This window comes from Emys orbicularis, chromosome 7 (genome assembly GCF_028017835.1).
Source record: "Emys orbicularis isolate rEmyOrb1 chromosome 7, rEmyOrb1.hap1, whole genome shotgun sequence".
Classification (NCBI taxonomy): domain Eukaryota; kingdom Metazoa; phylum Chordata; order Testudines; family Emydidae; genus Emys; species Emys orbicularis.
Window position 1 is genome coordinate 129,956,447 of NC_088689.1, and position 15,329 is coordinate 129,971,775.

At 53.3% G+C, this 15,329-nt stretch overlaps 1 protein-coding gene across 1 annotated transcript in view; it reads left to right on the forward strand.

Annotated features, from left to right (window-relative positions):
• FAM107A (family with sequence similarity 107 member A) overlaps positions 1-7,613 on the forward strand; it is a 29,828-nt gene extending 22,215 nt beyond the window's left edge. Inside the window, exons 2-4 of the mRNA XM_065408471.1 lie at positions 1,476-1,650; positions 6,325-6,481; positions 7,506-7,613. Of these exons, the coding sequence (XP_065264543.1) occupies positions 1,481-1,650; positions 6,325-6,481; positions 7,506-7,613 (435 nt within the window). The 5' untranslated portion in view covers positions 1,476-1,480. The remainder of the gene's footprint in view (positions 1-1,475; positions 1,651-6,324; positions 6,482-7,505) is intronic.
• Positions 7,614-15,329: the final 7,716 nt, after the last annotated feature.

The window sequence follows — 15,329 nt, forward strand, 5'->3', positions numbered from 1 at the left end:
CTTTTCACCCCAATTACGCTGATGTAATGGGTTGTGATTTGTTTTTCTTCATTCCCAGAGTGCTGGGGCTCTAGCCACATTAACATGCAATGGGAAGCTGTTCAGAACTGAGTCATTTTCCTCAGCAGTATTTGTTCTTACACAATTTTATTTGCTAGCAACCCACTTTAAGTTTGGTGACCACTTACTGACTGCGGAAGAAGCGGCCTAGCCGGCCTTTCCATTGATTGCTCTTTCAAATGGATTTTAAAGCTGAGAAGAGAAAGATGTTGCAAAACAACAGTTTGCCCTGCTGTTCTCCAGACCCAAATGTAAAAGAGAGACAGTTCCTGATGTGGTGCTGCCTGCATGCACCTGCTTCCTGAGGTTACGCTGCACTGATTTGTAAATTTCCAAACTGTACACGCATGTGGGTGTGAGTGAGTGATTAAGAATGAATTCCTCTTTACAGGCCACTTCAATTCCTGCATGCATGCAGCCTTTATGCAGCCTGGCACAACCGTCGTCAGCCTGGCTGTGCATTGCACTAAAAGACACTTGAAAGTTTGCGTACTTTATCTCTCAGTCTGTGGGTTTGGTCATTTTGTATAAAAAAAATTTTTTTTAACAGCATTACTGAACCTTGGACAACATCAGCAGGCTTGTTTGACATCCAAAATACTGTCAATTACAACATCACAAGCACATGTTTTGACATATTAACATGTGCAAAAGTATTATATGTGTGAACTGTAATATTGACGCTCTGGGGCACAGGGTTGGGTACAAAGCAGTAAACCAATAGGGTATCACTGAAAGTTGAAGATTTCATACATTTCATTCAACTTGTGACCATTTCTTTGGAGCAGTTTATGGAGTCACGTCCTGGCGTCATGGGTCCACCTGGAGTTGAGCACGTTAGGGTCTGGATGCACTAGCAGTAAGGTGCAAAGCAGCTGCGCCCCACAGGAGTATCTGGGCCAATGTTTGTCTTTTGTTTTATTATGACCTATTTCGTTGTCATAAACGATTACAGCGTAGCGCCTTGCATTAATCAATCAATTATCATTAAATGCTGTAGCCAGTGAACTGAGCGGCTGGCACTGTTTAACAAGTAGACTAATTCATTTGTATAAAATTCACACTATCATGGGGATTTTCCGAACAGCATGAGTTTTTGCATGGGTACATATATGCACACCCACGCATACCCACACACACCAAGCCACACACACACACACACACTTAGATTGTAAGCTCTTTGGGAAAGGGACCCCCTTTTTGTTGTGTTTGTACAGCGCCAAGCGTCCTGGCCCTTCACTGGGGGCTACCTGCTGCTACTAAAAAACACGTACATCAACTAAAACACACACATACATACGGGCACACACACACACACGGGATGGGGTGGGGTGAAAGGAAGGTGTACCTGTTGGATTTTGACCTCAAATTCAATTTGTTCCTGTCAATACTGAGCCTTCTCTTTTCTCTTCCAGCGTCTATGTATTCAGAAATACAGAGGGAGCGTCCTGAGGTTAGGAATTTCATGTCTCACCCAGACTACATAGATGGAAACCCGGATCTCATCAAACCTAAGAAGCTCCTAAATCCTGTAAAAGCCTCGAAAAGCCACCAAGAGCTCCACAGAGAGCTGCTTATGAACCACAAAAGGTGAGGCAAAGATGCAAACGCCTCTTCAGCTGCCTTTGCATTGGGCTGGATGAGAGAGACTGTGGTTTCTGGTGTCACATCAGCTCAGGAGTGACTCGTCAGAAAGCCGCAGGCTGGGTTTTGTGGTAAAGCTCTTTACTGTTATGGGCAAATAGCAAAAGGTGTGAAACAGGCTACGGTGGGAGGCGGCGTCTCTCTGCCATGCTGTGCCCCAGACTGTAAACGAATCGCTCGGTCATTCGGAAAAGCTAGGGAGTTCCTAAATGCCGGGCCTGCTTTTCAGAGCTGCAGAGCGCTCACCAGCCACTCCAACAGAGCTGCAGGTGCTGTCTTGTGTCCCACAAACATCCCCCCCTCCAGTCTTACTCCCCCTGCCCACCAGGCAATGCCGTGATTTACAGCCCTTCTATGCCTCTTGGAGTGTTTGGTGTGAATTTTGTGCTGGGGAAAGGTGGACTGCTCTGTTTATTGACAGCGCAGGTCATATCAATGCAAGATCCTGCACACTGGGAAAATGCTGACACCTGTTTCCCTACAAGCAGACTGCTGCTAGCTTAAAGCTTGAGATAGCATTCAAGGGCCTCATTCTCTAGTGTGTTACTTCAGTGTAACCGTATTGTAATCAATGGAGTTACACAGCAGTGTAAAGCTGGAATATGGCAATAGGGAATCAGGCCCAACAGGTGCATCAGCATTCCCGCAGTAATGTGGAAAGGGATGATTTCAAAAGCAGCTGGGTAAAAGCACATTTGATACAGAGCCCTTTGAGCAAGGAGCGAATTCTATTGACTCTCAGTGGGATGTTTCCTAACCGTCTGAACTGTTTGCAAATCTGACATCATCAAATAATAATAATATCCATTTGCTCGGCTAGTTATAAACAGCAGCGAGAGTGATTAGTGACGGCAGTAATCCTAAGAGACAACTCAAGGTATTTAATTGGCTAACAATCAAGCCTTCCGAAAGCAAATTGGCGTCATTGATATTGACACAACCTGGACTTGGACTTGACCCTGACATTACAGGTGATAATGTGGACTTGGACAGGTCACCTGCGCACACCACGCTGGGAGCAGAGCAGAGAATGCACTTCGTTTAGCTAAACTTTTCACTGATCAATGCAAAAGTGAGCTGCAATTTGATGTTAGAGCACTGGGGGTGCTGCCTTATGTTACTTCCACTTAGCCCACTAGATGTCACCAGAATGCAGCCTATACTACCACAAGCTCGCTCTCTCTTTTGAGAACCTCAGACATCTTTTCTTTAAACTCCAATTAGGTTTCACAAAACTTCAGTTGTCACCCTTCCCGCCCTCCCCCCACGCCTCCCACACCAGGCCTTGTGGAGTCTAAGAGCTGAAAAGTGACCAAGAAAATCCTCGTTCCAGAAGAATTTCGCCCTGTATCTTACAAAATGTGCCTCGTACCTGCAGTTTAATATAACTGTGTTCAGAATATTTCGTCCAGATTTAAAGGCTGATCCAAAGCGCATTGATTTACATGGAGTTTGGATCAAGCCTACAGAAATGTGGCAGATCACAATATAATCAGTCTTTCCCCATACTGGACAGCTGTAAAACTTGTGATTCCTCTCCCTTAAAAAATAAAACGTCTCCAACTACTTCTAGAAGTTCAGTAAAATGTACAATTGCAAATTGTCCTCCAAGAACACTGACTTTCCAACTGCCCTGGACAAGAGGCCATCCTCTGTCAGTATCACTGAGATCACTTCTTAATCAGCTCTTCTGTTAGTGTCTTATAATTTAGCACAGTCAGACTAAAGTTAAACAAAGTCTCTGCTTCTCAAAGTTCAGCAAGTGTAAATGTGTCCCTGTAAGTGTATCGGTTCGTATGAATTTATTGCTGAGCGAGCTTTGCAAATGTTGTCAGGTATGGAGTCACAATGAGGCAGAAGTGATTATAACAGATTTAAATGATTTATATCAAAGGGATTTTTAATATTGACAAGGGACAGGTTCAGCTTCTCTGTGGTGGGGATGATTTTAGACCCTCCCCCAATCCTAGAAGAAGAGTAGGGACCCTCACACTGTAGTGTAAAGAGAGGGGAAAAGGTGGTCTTGTGTTTGGGGCATTAGACTCATGAGGACGCTGGGTTCTCTGTCACCAGCTCCCTATGCAGCCCTGGGCAGGTCACCTGAACCTCTCGCTCACTCTATTATGTAGCCAGAGCAGGTTGCCCAACACTCCTCATTCTAAGACCCTGGTTTCAGGTACCGATGACCATTAGGATTGAAACTGTCCATGTCAGCTGTCTGCTCAGGCTGAATTGTTTTTTTTTAAAGTTTCAGCCAAAGTGGTCAAGCTTGTGGGGGAGCAGGCAGATGTGAAACCCACTGGCAAAGAACGTTTGTCTGTCTGTGCGTGTGTGTACGAGAGAGAGACAGCCTACTATTGCTATCAGTTGCGGCTCAAGTGGCAGAGGGGTGGGTGGGTGGGTGTGTGTGAAGGTTCTAACCCAGCTGATGACCCACATGAGTGTCACTGTGATGCCAGTTTGCTTTTTTTTAAAACCTAGGAAATTACACACACAAAAACGCTGCTAACAGAACATTAAAGTTGCACGGCTAAGCCCTCACAAGTTAGGAAATGCCACAATTAAGCCTGCCTGTGCACCATCCACCCTGTGCACGGAATGAGGCAGGGGTCCTGATGAAAATAACAGTATGTGCCCATGTAATTGACAACTGTCTCATAATGCATACGCACAGGCAGCTTTAATTTTGGCGTTTCCTGACTTTGGAGTGCTTGGCTTTGTTATTTCAATGTGGTTTTGGTGTGTTTTATAGATAGAGACTCAACTAATAATGAGTACTTCTGACCTGTGTCTTAGGGGTTCATGTGGCCCATTATAAAGAAGGTTGGAGGCATTTGCAAAATCGGAATCTAGCTCTGGCTGGATTTTGAACAGCCCAGCGGTGGAAGGTGCTTGAATCTAGGGATTTGCTTCAAGACCGTCTCTCATGTGCCCACAATGCATTAACACACAGGTGAAAGCTCCAGACATGTCTCATTTCCAGTGAGCCCATCAGGTCGCCTACCTCGGCTGCTCGGTCCAGCACTGCTGTATTAATACACATCCCAAGGATGAAACTGCCTCAGTTATTGACAGAAACGTCTGCGTTCAGGAGAAGGGCCTTTGATTTTGGCCAAAAGGCCCAAACGCTCTAGGTCAGGCAGGAGCATCGCTATGTTAGCTCCATCTCTAAAATCAGCAGAGCCAGAAAGCGAGTGGAGGGGCACCTAGACTAGATACAGTGAGGAAATAATCTGCTTGAGGTTTAGAGGTAAACCGCAGGGCTAATTGCTGTCACTCACTCCCCCTGCTGGTAAAAAAGAAAAAACTCAGGCACTTAAACAGCCCCATAAAGTTACACATGATTACTGCTACGTTTTAGTCACGGGTATTTTTAGTAAAAGTCATGGACAGGTCACAGGCAGTAACCAAAAATTCACGGCCGGTGACCTGTCCATGACTTGTACTATATACCCCTGACTAAATCTTGGGTGTTCGAAGGCAGTGGGTGGCCCGGGGGTGCCGCGGGTGCTCTGGGGCAGGGAGTGGCTTGGGAGCGCTATGGTTGATCTAGGGGGAGACCAGGGGCACCTCAGATGCTCTGGGGGGGCAGCGCTTGGCCCAGGACCCCCGCGGGTGCTGGGGGGGATGGGCGGCAGTGCCCAGCCCAGGACCCCCGCAGGTGCTGGGGAGAGGGGGGCCGGGCGGTGGCTGCCAGGGACCCCGCTGCTGCTGGGCTGGGGGGTGCACTGGCAGAGACCTCTGCTTCTGCTGCTGGGGGATGAAGGGGGCGGTGGCCTGAGATTGCCTCAGCAGCAGCCGGTGCAGCTGGCCCAGGGGCTGCCCGAGATATTTGGACAGGCCCGGAGCCAGCCGCACCGGCCACCGCAGAAATCACGGAGGTCCCAGAAAGTCACAGAATCCGTGACCTCCGTGACAGACTCACAGCCTTACACATGATCCTGTTTTAGAATTAGCTACAAATTAATAAGAAAGGCCACTCCAGACTGTCCCACTTCCCCCAACTCACAGAACTTGACGGTGGCAATGGACCAGGGGCACCAGGTCTGGCTAGCTTTCTATGCCCATGACTCCCAGCCACTCACTGTAAACAGCACACATTTCCCAGCATGCCCTGCACTCCAGTATGCACCGCTGCATGTTACACATCCCCTATTAATGCATTAATGAGTTAAGAGCAGATACAAATCGCTACATGTTCCCAGCCAATAAACTTCATTAACCTATAGCTAAAGTGTAAAATCTTCATTATGTTATTTGAACGTTGCTTGGGTTTTGCATGTCGTTTTGGGGAGTGGATAAGCTCCACCCCAGGAATAAGTGAGTTTCCATTTTATTTACTGTGATGTATTTCGATTTCGGCACCAGGCCTTGCGTCATTATTCAGCTGGGTGAGGAAGGGCCATTTAGAACCACATCCAATACCCACTGAAACAGTTGGGAGTCTCTCTGTTGACTTCAATGGGCTTTGGCTCAGGTCTTTAATGTTCCTATTTGGATCTGAAGACTGGGCCCCAGCTCTCTGAACCAGCAGGCTCCGCACACGTCTAACGGCAATGAGATTCTGGGCTGAAGGCAGAAAGGGTTCCAGCTCAGAGATACTCTGCGTTCTGTTCACAGAGGCTTGGGCGTGGAGAGCAAGCCAGAGCTCCAGCGAGTGCTTGAGCACCGACGGCGAAATCAGCTGCTCCGGCAGAAAAAGGAAGAAGAAGAGGCAAAGAAATTGCAGTCTCCATTTGAACAAGAGCTCCTGAAGCGACAGCAGAGGCTGGATCAGGTAGAAACTGAATTTTAAATCACTCCCAATGTTATATGAAGTGCCCCGCACAAGGGCTGCAAGGTGCTTAAAATGGAGCCAAGTCCAAAGAGGGGGTTTGCTCTCCATCAGAACTGAGCCATGGCCTTATTCCTACCCCGAGTGCGAACTACAGTGGCTGAGTAATGGCACTCCAAGGCATCCTGTCCCCAGTGGGCAGCCTCTGCCAAAACACCCCCCCAGAGACTGCCGGAAATTGTTGACATAACATTTTTTCACCAGAAAATGCCAATCGCTCAAAACCAAAACCTTCCCCGGGAAAGTATTGGGATGGGCAAAGCTTTTGCTGGGAAGGTTTCTCGGGTCCAGGATGGAATTTCTGGTCAAACCCAGGGACAGGGAGACCCACCCGGGAACAGCCAGTAATTCAGTGGTTAGGGTTATTACCTAGGCCATGCGGAGCCAGGTTCTGGTCCTGGCTAGTCTCTGTCTCGCTCGCTCTCAATTTCAGGGTGTAAACTTTCGAAAGGTCTCAGTCTGTTCTGGTGCAGAACGAAACCTAATGGCAACACCATGACATTTGTCACAACACGGTATTTTTGTTTGCTGGCCAGGCCCACTCTATAGCATTCCATACACCTGTGCCTGGCCGGAACCAGGTCCTCCCTTCAGACCTGCTGCCAGCCCAGGCAACTGAGTGAATTTCATTCTGATTTTACTGTCTAGTTTCTCAAACTACATACAATTGAAATCTTTAGCTGTTCCAGATCTAATAACTAAACTAAACTAATAGTTTATAATTATCCATTGTTTATTTCTGTAGGGACAGATTTGCTACCCTTACTCACATTAAGTAGTACCTTACTCTGTAAATAGCTCCACTGAACCCAACGGGACTAATAGCAGAACAAGATGCTACTCAGCGTGAGTAAGAGCTACAGAATCCGGCCAATAGTAATTAAGTATGAAACCTGCCACAATGTAGTGAATGGATTGCACTGCTATTCTCTAGCATACAAATAACATTCACTGGTCTTTCTTCTAGCTGGAGAGAGGACAAGAGAAGCATGAAGAACATGCACCAGAATTTATTAAAGTAAAAGAGAACTTGAGAAGAACATCAACGCTAACTGGGGAAGAGAAAGTAGTGTAGCATCTGCCAAACCTAAATGGAGGATCATATCAAGCTGGCGCTAATACCTACACACTGACAGCTTTGTATGTGGTGGACATTTACAGCCATGTCCTTGGGGCTACTTACTGTTACTAATGCTTGCTCCAGTAGAAATGCATAAAAGGGCTTTCCCGTCCAGGACAGGGTATTTAAATGGTAAAGCTGCGGTATTTACCAGTAGAAGTACACACATGAGGAGATGTGGAAGCAGATGATGTCATTCTCCCCTCAACTTGTGGGTTCATGCTAACATCCATCCCTATTAACTCTTGGTTAACCCCTTGAGATACAGCATATGCTCCAGACAGAGGCATTTATGGAGTGGTTTGGGAGACCCTCCTAAGTAATCATACCAGGTGATCTCAGACCGGGTGGCTGCTGGTACTGAAATCTACAGGATAGCAGCTGTAGCTTGGGAGGGTTCCTGGAAACCTGCAGGTGACACCTTAAAGGGATGATCCTGCATCTTGCTGGGAATGGCCTCGGTGACGCGCAGGGACCAGCTGGGAGAGCTATAGGGTGACTGTAAGATTTAAGCCTTAGAGAAGCTGTGTGTCCTCGCAGTACTCCCATGTTTAGCTGCTGTGAAAAACTCAAGTCACATATCTGCGCATTACTGAATCAGCCTTGCCAAACAGGCTGGGACAGCTCTTTCCCGGTATCGGTCCTGAAGTTACACTGAAACTCTGTTAACGAACTAGGACGTCGCTACATAGCAGGGAGCACGTTGGGCTGCACCGCAGAGGCCACCCGGGGTTTAAGGCTAATGTTAGACACTTAAAGCAAAGACTGGGAGTTCTGAGCATTAGTGTTACTCAAACTGCACCCTGCGCAGCCAGCGGGTCCCCTTGGACCAGAGAAGCTCATACCGAGAGAGTCAGAGTGGCAGACTCATTGACTCTTCTCTCCAGATTGTTGGGCTTTGGGTCCCCTCCCACCCACTAGGCACCTGTTATTTGAACAGCTCTGAAAAGCGTGTTCCTGGTGCATTGCTTGACAGCTGGTGTAGGCGGGGTGGGGGGGGGTCAGTACAGAGCCCCTCAGACCTAGCAGCTGCTCGACTTAGTGCTACAGCATACCTGGGACCTGCACCAGTTTTTGTGACTGAGGAGCAGATGTGGATCACTGCAAAATACTTGGTCATGCTCCTTTGTTATCCTTCTCCCCTGGAGGCCTGTTAAGGGGAGAGCGGCCACGCTCATTTTCCATGAATGCAGAGTATCTTCTCGTGTTCATGGTGGCAGAGGCCAGCGTGTGTTGCCATGGGAGGTGGCGCCTTTGCAGTCAGAACTGCCGCACTCCTAACCAAACTTCAGCTCCCCCCATGCCTGAACTTTGGGGACGTTCCGATCTGGAGCAAAATCCTCTAGCTCGGGCCCATCTTGGCTTCTTATCGTTCACTGTGTCCCCAATAAAATGCCTTTGGATACCGACTGTCTGATCGCAGCAGTCAGTGGCCATGGCCTGTGACAAAGGCATCAGATGATTAACCAATATCCCCTGTGTGAGCCCCAGCGGCTTTACATGCCAAGTCTATGCGCACTGGGGATTCAGCACATCTCTCTTAAAAAGTGAAAGCAACCCCCACAAGCACATTGTCTGGTCTCCCCACGCTGTGCTAGCTCAAGAGACTGTTGCTTATTCTGGCAGCAAATGTTTGTTTCCAAAATCTATTGCCTCTGGTCAGCATAGAGCCAATGCAATAGCTACTCCAGTCTTTCTGCTAAATGCAGCTTTTCAGTCAGCTTGTTGGGCAATCAGTGTGTTGTGTTTTTTTAGAGAGAAATTTCTCACCGACACAAAAGGGGAGCAGTTGGGACCATTTTACACATGGCTGTGAAGAACAGTGTGTTACACCTGCTAAGTAGCATCAACTTAACTAACATGGAGTCCTGTGGCACCTTATAGACTAACAGCTGTATTGGAGCGTGAGCTTTCGTGGGTGAATACCCATTTCGTCAGGACTCTTTGTTGCTTTTTACAGATCCAGACTAACATGCTACCCCTCTGATACTTGACTAACATTGTTATTAGCCAAACCTAACTGAGCCGGGTTTCTGATGGCTACATTGCTTTCCTCCCAGGGCTTACAGCACTGGTTACGGTGTCTTAATTAAATATGGCCAAGGAATGAAACAAACTAACATGGCCCCTCTAAGGGTGAAATTCACCCCAGTGCAGACAGCCTGCACCCGTTACGCTCCAGGCGAATCACTCACCATAAGCAGAGCACAGGACCATACGTCAGCTCCTTGCACTGCAGTGAATTCCACCAAAAAGAGCTAAGCGCTTGCATAAAGGAAAACCTGCAGTACAGGTAGCAACCGTGTCCTTTTAATCCATAGCATGAAAAAATCCAGCAGGGCCTGGATCAGCTGAGGGCCAAGATCAACATGGGCGCGTCTGTAAATCCCTATCAGTGGAATGGTTGAGTAGGCTCATGTTGGCTGAGACGTGTGGTGTGTCACATTTTGACCAAGGATCTAGGTTATGGGTGATGGTAAAGCATGAATGCATCCTGGGATTCATTGAGGCTGCAGGGCAGGAAAAAGGAAGGGAGGGGCCAAATCATGCCGTTCTGACTCGGGGTAAGTTCCCCAGGGATGCCAGAAGAAATGTGCCTGCCTGTGGAGAGACAAGGGCCAAACTACAGCCGAGCCGAACGGCACAGTGGGTACAGCTCCACAAGGTTGACCCCACATGTCCCTGTGCACTATGCAGCCAGGCTCCATAGCATCACGCTCCATGGTGGAGACTGGGCGAGGCGGAGGGATGTCCAATGGGTCCACACACAGCCCAGAGCCACCGATCTCGCCATAATCCATGACAGCCCAACTGCTAGAGTCACCCTCGCAAATCAGTTGCCTGGTTCCCCGCTCCCTGTTCCATACTGTGGAAGAGGGTTCCCTCCTCTCTAGTCCCTGCATTTGTCCCCCAACACAGGGTGGGAGCGAGGCAGATGTTCACCCTGAGCAAGGACTGCAGGCTCTAGCTCTAAGGGGTTGTACATTTGAAATGATGCTGTGAGTATTTAAGGGTTTACTGGCAGGTTTTAAAGTGCATCATTTTCAAACACAAATATCCTCACCTGTGTTACCTGGCAACCGGTTAAGGTGTTAAAACTGATGCTCCTTTCACCACAGATACCATCTGTATTTCACCCGCCACTCTGCTTGGCCTAGAAAAATGTGGGAGACAAGTTTCTAGTCAGGTTCTGGCCCTGACCCTGGAGTCTGGCCGCACTGTTCGGATTGTAAACACTGCAGGAAATGTTTAAATCCAAAGAAATTAAAAACAGTTGTCACTGAATTAAAAAATACTGATCAGTGACAACAGTTCTATCATTATTACATTACTAGGTTTTGTAAAACCTTTTTATTTTTTATTTTTTTGCCTTCTTTTAAATAAAAACCTAAATGATGGGCCTAAACTTCCTGTTAATATCCCTTTCAAAAGCTTCCGTAAATAAATGTGATTTACCCAAACGATGCACATTCCCAATATTACTGAAAAGAACCTTTTGCATTGTTTATGCTCTAGAATGCTCTACATAGTATACATACTGTATGTGTGTATGTATATGCACTTATATATTATGCAATTTTATTCAAATTAACCGTTGTTGCTCACATTATTTAATGCACACATTTCTAAAGAAAGATGATCAGCAAATAAATCAAGTGATGATTGTATATTTTGCTCTTTTTCACAAGGAACTGAAAAAGCTCCATGGATGAAGGCAGACAACAGCCAAATAAAATGATTTCAAATTAAATCACTGAAGTCCGACAGTTGATTGGTCCATTAGTGCTGCAGTGTCAGGATCAGCAAGAAAATGTTTTCCTCTCCCTGGGCCCAATCTTGCATTCCTTGCTCACCCAAAACTCCCACTGAATTTGCTGAAAGTAACTCTGCAGGAGCAGGCCCTATATCTGTAAGGCCCTCCCAGGGCCGGCTCTAGGCACCAGCAAAGCAAGCAGCTTTGCAGGTGGGGGCCTTACAGCCCTATATCTGTAAGGCCCCCCCCTGCCGCCCCAGCTCTGGCCCCCACCTGCACTCCCCTGCTGCCCCAGCCCTGGGCTCTCCCCCCCCCTGCACCCCCTGCCGCCCCAGCTCTGGCCCCCACCTGCACTCCCCTGCTGCCCCAGCCCTGAGCTCTTCCCCCCCTCGCACCCCCTGCCGCCCCAGCTCTGGCCCCCACCTGCACTCCCCTGCTGCCCCAGCCCTGGGCTCTCCCCCCCCCTGCACCCCCTGCCGCCCCAGCTCTGGCCCCCACCTGCACTCCCCTGCTGCCCCAGCCCTGAGCTCTTCCCCCCCTCGCACCCCCTGCCGCCCCAGCTCTGGCCCCCACCTGCACTCCCCTGCTGCCCCAGCCCTGAGCTCTTCCCCCACCCACACCCCCTGCTGCCCCAGCCCTGAGCTCTTCCCCCCCCCCCGCACCCCCTGTCGCCCCAGCTCCGGCCCCCACCTGCACTCCCCTGCTCCCCCAGTCCTGGGCTCTCCCCCCCCTGCACCCCCTGCCGCCCCAGCTCTGGCCCCCACCTGCACTCCCCTGCTGCCCCAGCCCTGAGCTCTTCCCCCCCCCCGCACCTCCTGCCGCCCCAGCCCTGAGCTCTTCCCCCCCCCCGCACCTCCTGCCGCCCCAGCTCCGCCCCCCCCCGCACCCCCTGCCGCCCCAGCTCCGGCCCCCACCTGCACTCCCCTGCTGCCCCAGCCCTGGGCTCTCCCCCCCCTGCACCCCCTGCCGCCCCAGCTCTGGCCCCCACCTGCACTCCCCTGCTGCCCCAGCCCTGAGCTCTTCCCCCACCCACACCCCCTGCTGCCCCAGCTCTGGGCTCTTCCCCCACCCCGCACCCCGCACCCCCTGCCGCCCCAGCTCCAGCCCCCACCTGCACTCCCCTGCTCCCCCAGTCCTGGGCTCTCCCCCCCCTGCACCCCCTGCCACCCCAGCCCTGAGCTCTTCCCCCCCCCGCACCTCCTGCTGCCCCAGCCCTGGGCTCTCCCCCCCCCGCACCCCCTGCCACCCCAGCTCTGGCCCCCACCTGCACTCCCCTGCTGCCCCAGCCCTGAGCTCTTTCCCCCCCCCGCACCCCGCACCCCCTGCCGCCCCAGCTCCGGCCCCCACCTGCACTCCCCTGCTCCCCCAGTCCTGGGCTCTCCCCCCACTGCACCCCCTGCCACCCCAGCTCTGGCCCCCACCTGCACTCCCCTGCTGCCCCAGCCCTGAGCTCTTCCCCCCCCCCCGCACCTCCTGCCGCCCCAGCCCTGAGCTCTTCCCCCCCCCCGCACCTCCTGCCGCCCCAGCTCCGCCCCCCCCCCCCGCACCCGCTGCCGCCCCAGCTCCGGCCCCCACCTGCACTCCCCTGCTGCCCCAGCCCTGAGCTCTTCCCCCCCCCCCGCACCCCCTGCCGCCCCAGCTCCGACCCCCACCTGCACTCCCCTGCTCCCCCAGCCCTGAGCTCTTCCCCCCCCCCGCACCTCCTGCCGCCCCAGCTCCGCCCCCCCCCCGCACCCCCTGCCGCCCCAGCTCCGGCCCCCACCTGCAGTCCCCTGCTCCCCCAGTCCTGGGCTCTCCCCCCCCCTGCACCCCCTGCCGCCCCAGCTCCGGCCCCCACCTGCACTCCCCTGCTCCCCCAGCCCTGGGCTCTCCCCCCCCCGCACCCCCTGCCACCCCAGCTCTGGCCCCCACCTGCACTCCCCTGCTGCCCCAGCCCTGAGCTCTTTCCCCCCCCCGCACCCCGCACCCCCTGCCGCCCCAGCTCCGGCCCCCACCTGCACTCCCCTGCTCCCCCAGTCCTGGGCTCTCCCCCCACTGCACCCCCTGCCACCCCAGCTCTGGCCCCCACCTGCACTCCCCTGCTGCCCCAGCCCTGAGCTCTTCCCCCCCCCGCACCTCCTGCCGCCCCAGCCCTGAGCTCTTCCCCCCCCCCGCACCTCCTGCCGCCCCAGCTCCGCCCCCCCCCCCCGCACCCGCTGCCGCCCCAGCTCCGGCCCCCACCTGCACTCCCCTGCTGCCCCAGCCCTGGGCTCTCCCCCCCCTGCACCCCCTGCCGCCCCAGCTCCGGCCCCCACCTGCACTCCCCTGCTGCCCCAGCCCTGAGCTCTTCCCCCCCCCGCACCCCCTGCCTCCCCAGCCCTGAGCTCTTCCCCCCCCCCGCACCCCCTGCCGCCCCAGCTCCGACCCCCACCTGCACTCCCCTGCTCCCCCAGCCCTGAGCTCTTCCCCCCCCCCGCACCTCCTGCCGCCCCAGCTCCGCCCCCCCCCCCGCACCCCCTGCCGCCCCAGCTCCGGCCCCCACCTGCAGTCCCCTGCTCCCCCAGTCCTGGGCTCTCCCCCCCCCTGCACCCCCTGCCGCCCCAGCTCCGGCCCCCACCTGCACTCCCCTGCTCCCCCAGCCCTGAGCTCTTCCCCCCCCCGCACCCCCTGCCGCCCCAGCTCCGACCCCCACCTGCACTCCCCTGCTGCCCCAGCCCTGAGCTCTTCCCCCCCCCGCACCCCCTGCCGCCCCAGCTCTAGCCCCCACCTGCACTCCCCTGCTCCCCCAGCCCTGAGCTCTTCCCCCCCCCCGCACCCCCTGCCGCCCCAGCTCTGGCCCCCACCTGCACTCCCCTGCTCCCCCAGCCCTGGGCTCTCCCCCCACCCGCACCTCCTGCTGCCCCAGTCCTGGGCTCTTCCCCCCCCCCGCACCCCCTGCCGCCCCAGCTCTGGCCCCCACCTGCACTCCCCTGCTCCCCCAGCCCTGGGCTCTCCCCCCACCCACACCCCCATCCGCACCTCCTGCCACCCCAGCCCTGGGCTCTCCCCTGCCCACACCCCCTGCTGCCCCAGCTCTGGCCCCCACCTGCACTCCCCTGCTCCCCCAGCCCTGGGCTCTCCCCCCACCCGCACCTCCTGCTGCCCCAGCCCTGGGCGCTGCCCCAGCCCTGGGCTCTCCCCCGCCCACACCCCCTGCCGCCCCAGCTCTGGCCCCCACCTGCACTCCCCTGCTCCCCCAGCCCTGGGCTCTCCCCCCACCCGCACCTCCTGCTGCCCCAGTCCTGGGCTCTCCCCCCCCCTGCACCCCCTGCCACCCCAGCTCTGGCCCCCGCCCGCACCTCCTGCCGCCCCAGCCCTGGGCTCTCCCCCAAAGAAGGAATTGGGGGGACTAAATGGACGGTGCACCTCTCTATCTGAAGCCTAGCAAGGGAGGTATGTGGATCCCACTAGAATTTAAAATGAAAAGTAAGGGAGGGGAGGCTCTGGACCTGGGCAGCTTTAGATACAGTACCAGGCACGTAGGAGGATTTCCACTTCTGAGCCATGGAAGCAGAAATTGACTTTTCCTTTCCAGATATAGCTAATATTCAGAAAGGGAATCTAGCACCTGCCTTCCAGATTTGAACACCCTCAAAATTCAGGCGTGCTCAAGCTCAGTTTGGGCAGCCGTTACTTCATTTCCCCCAAATCAAATATACTGATCCACTGTAACTTGCTGTAGAAAAAGTAGAATAAATTGAGCAAGAAATGCTTCCCAGTGGTTATTAGGACTGGAATAGCTGTTTTCAACAGCCATTGCTTTTTTTTTTTTTTTTAAGTTTTAGTTTTATTTGTTTAAAAGGAAGACCGTGATAGTGCATTCCCCATAGAAACAAAGAATGGAACAAAAGAATAATAAAGGCACCTCAACTTTTCCTCATTTATGTAGGACAGTCTTA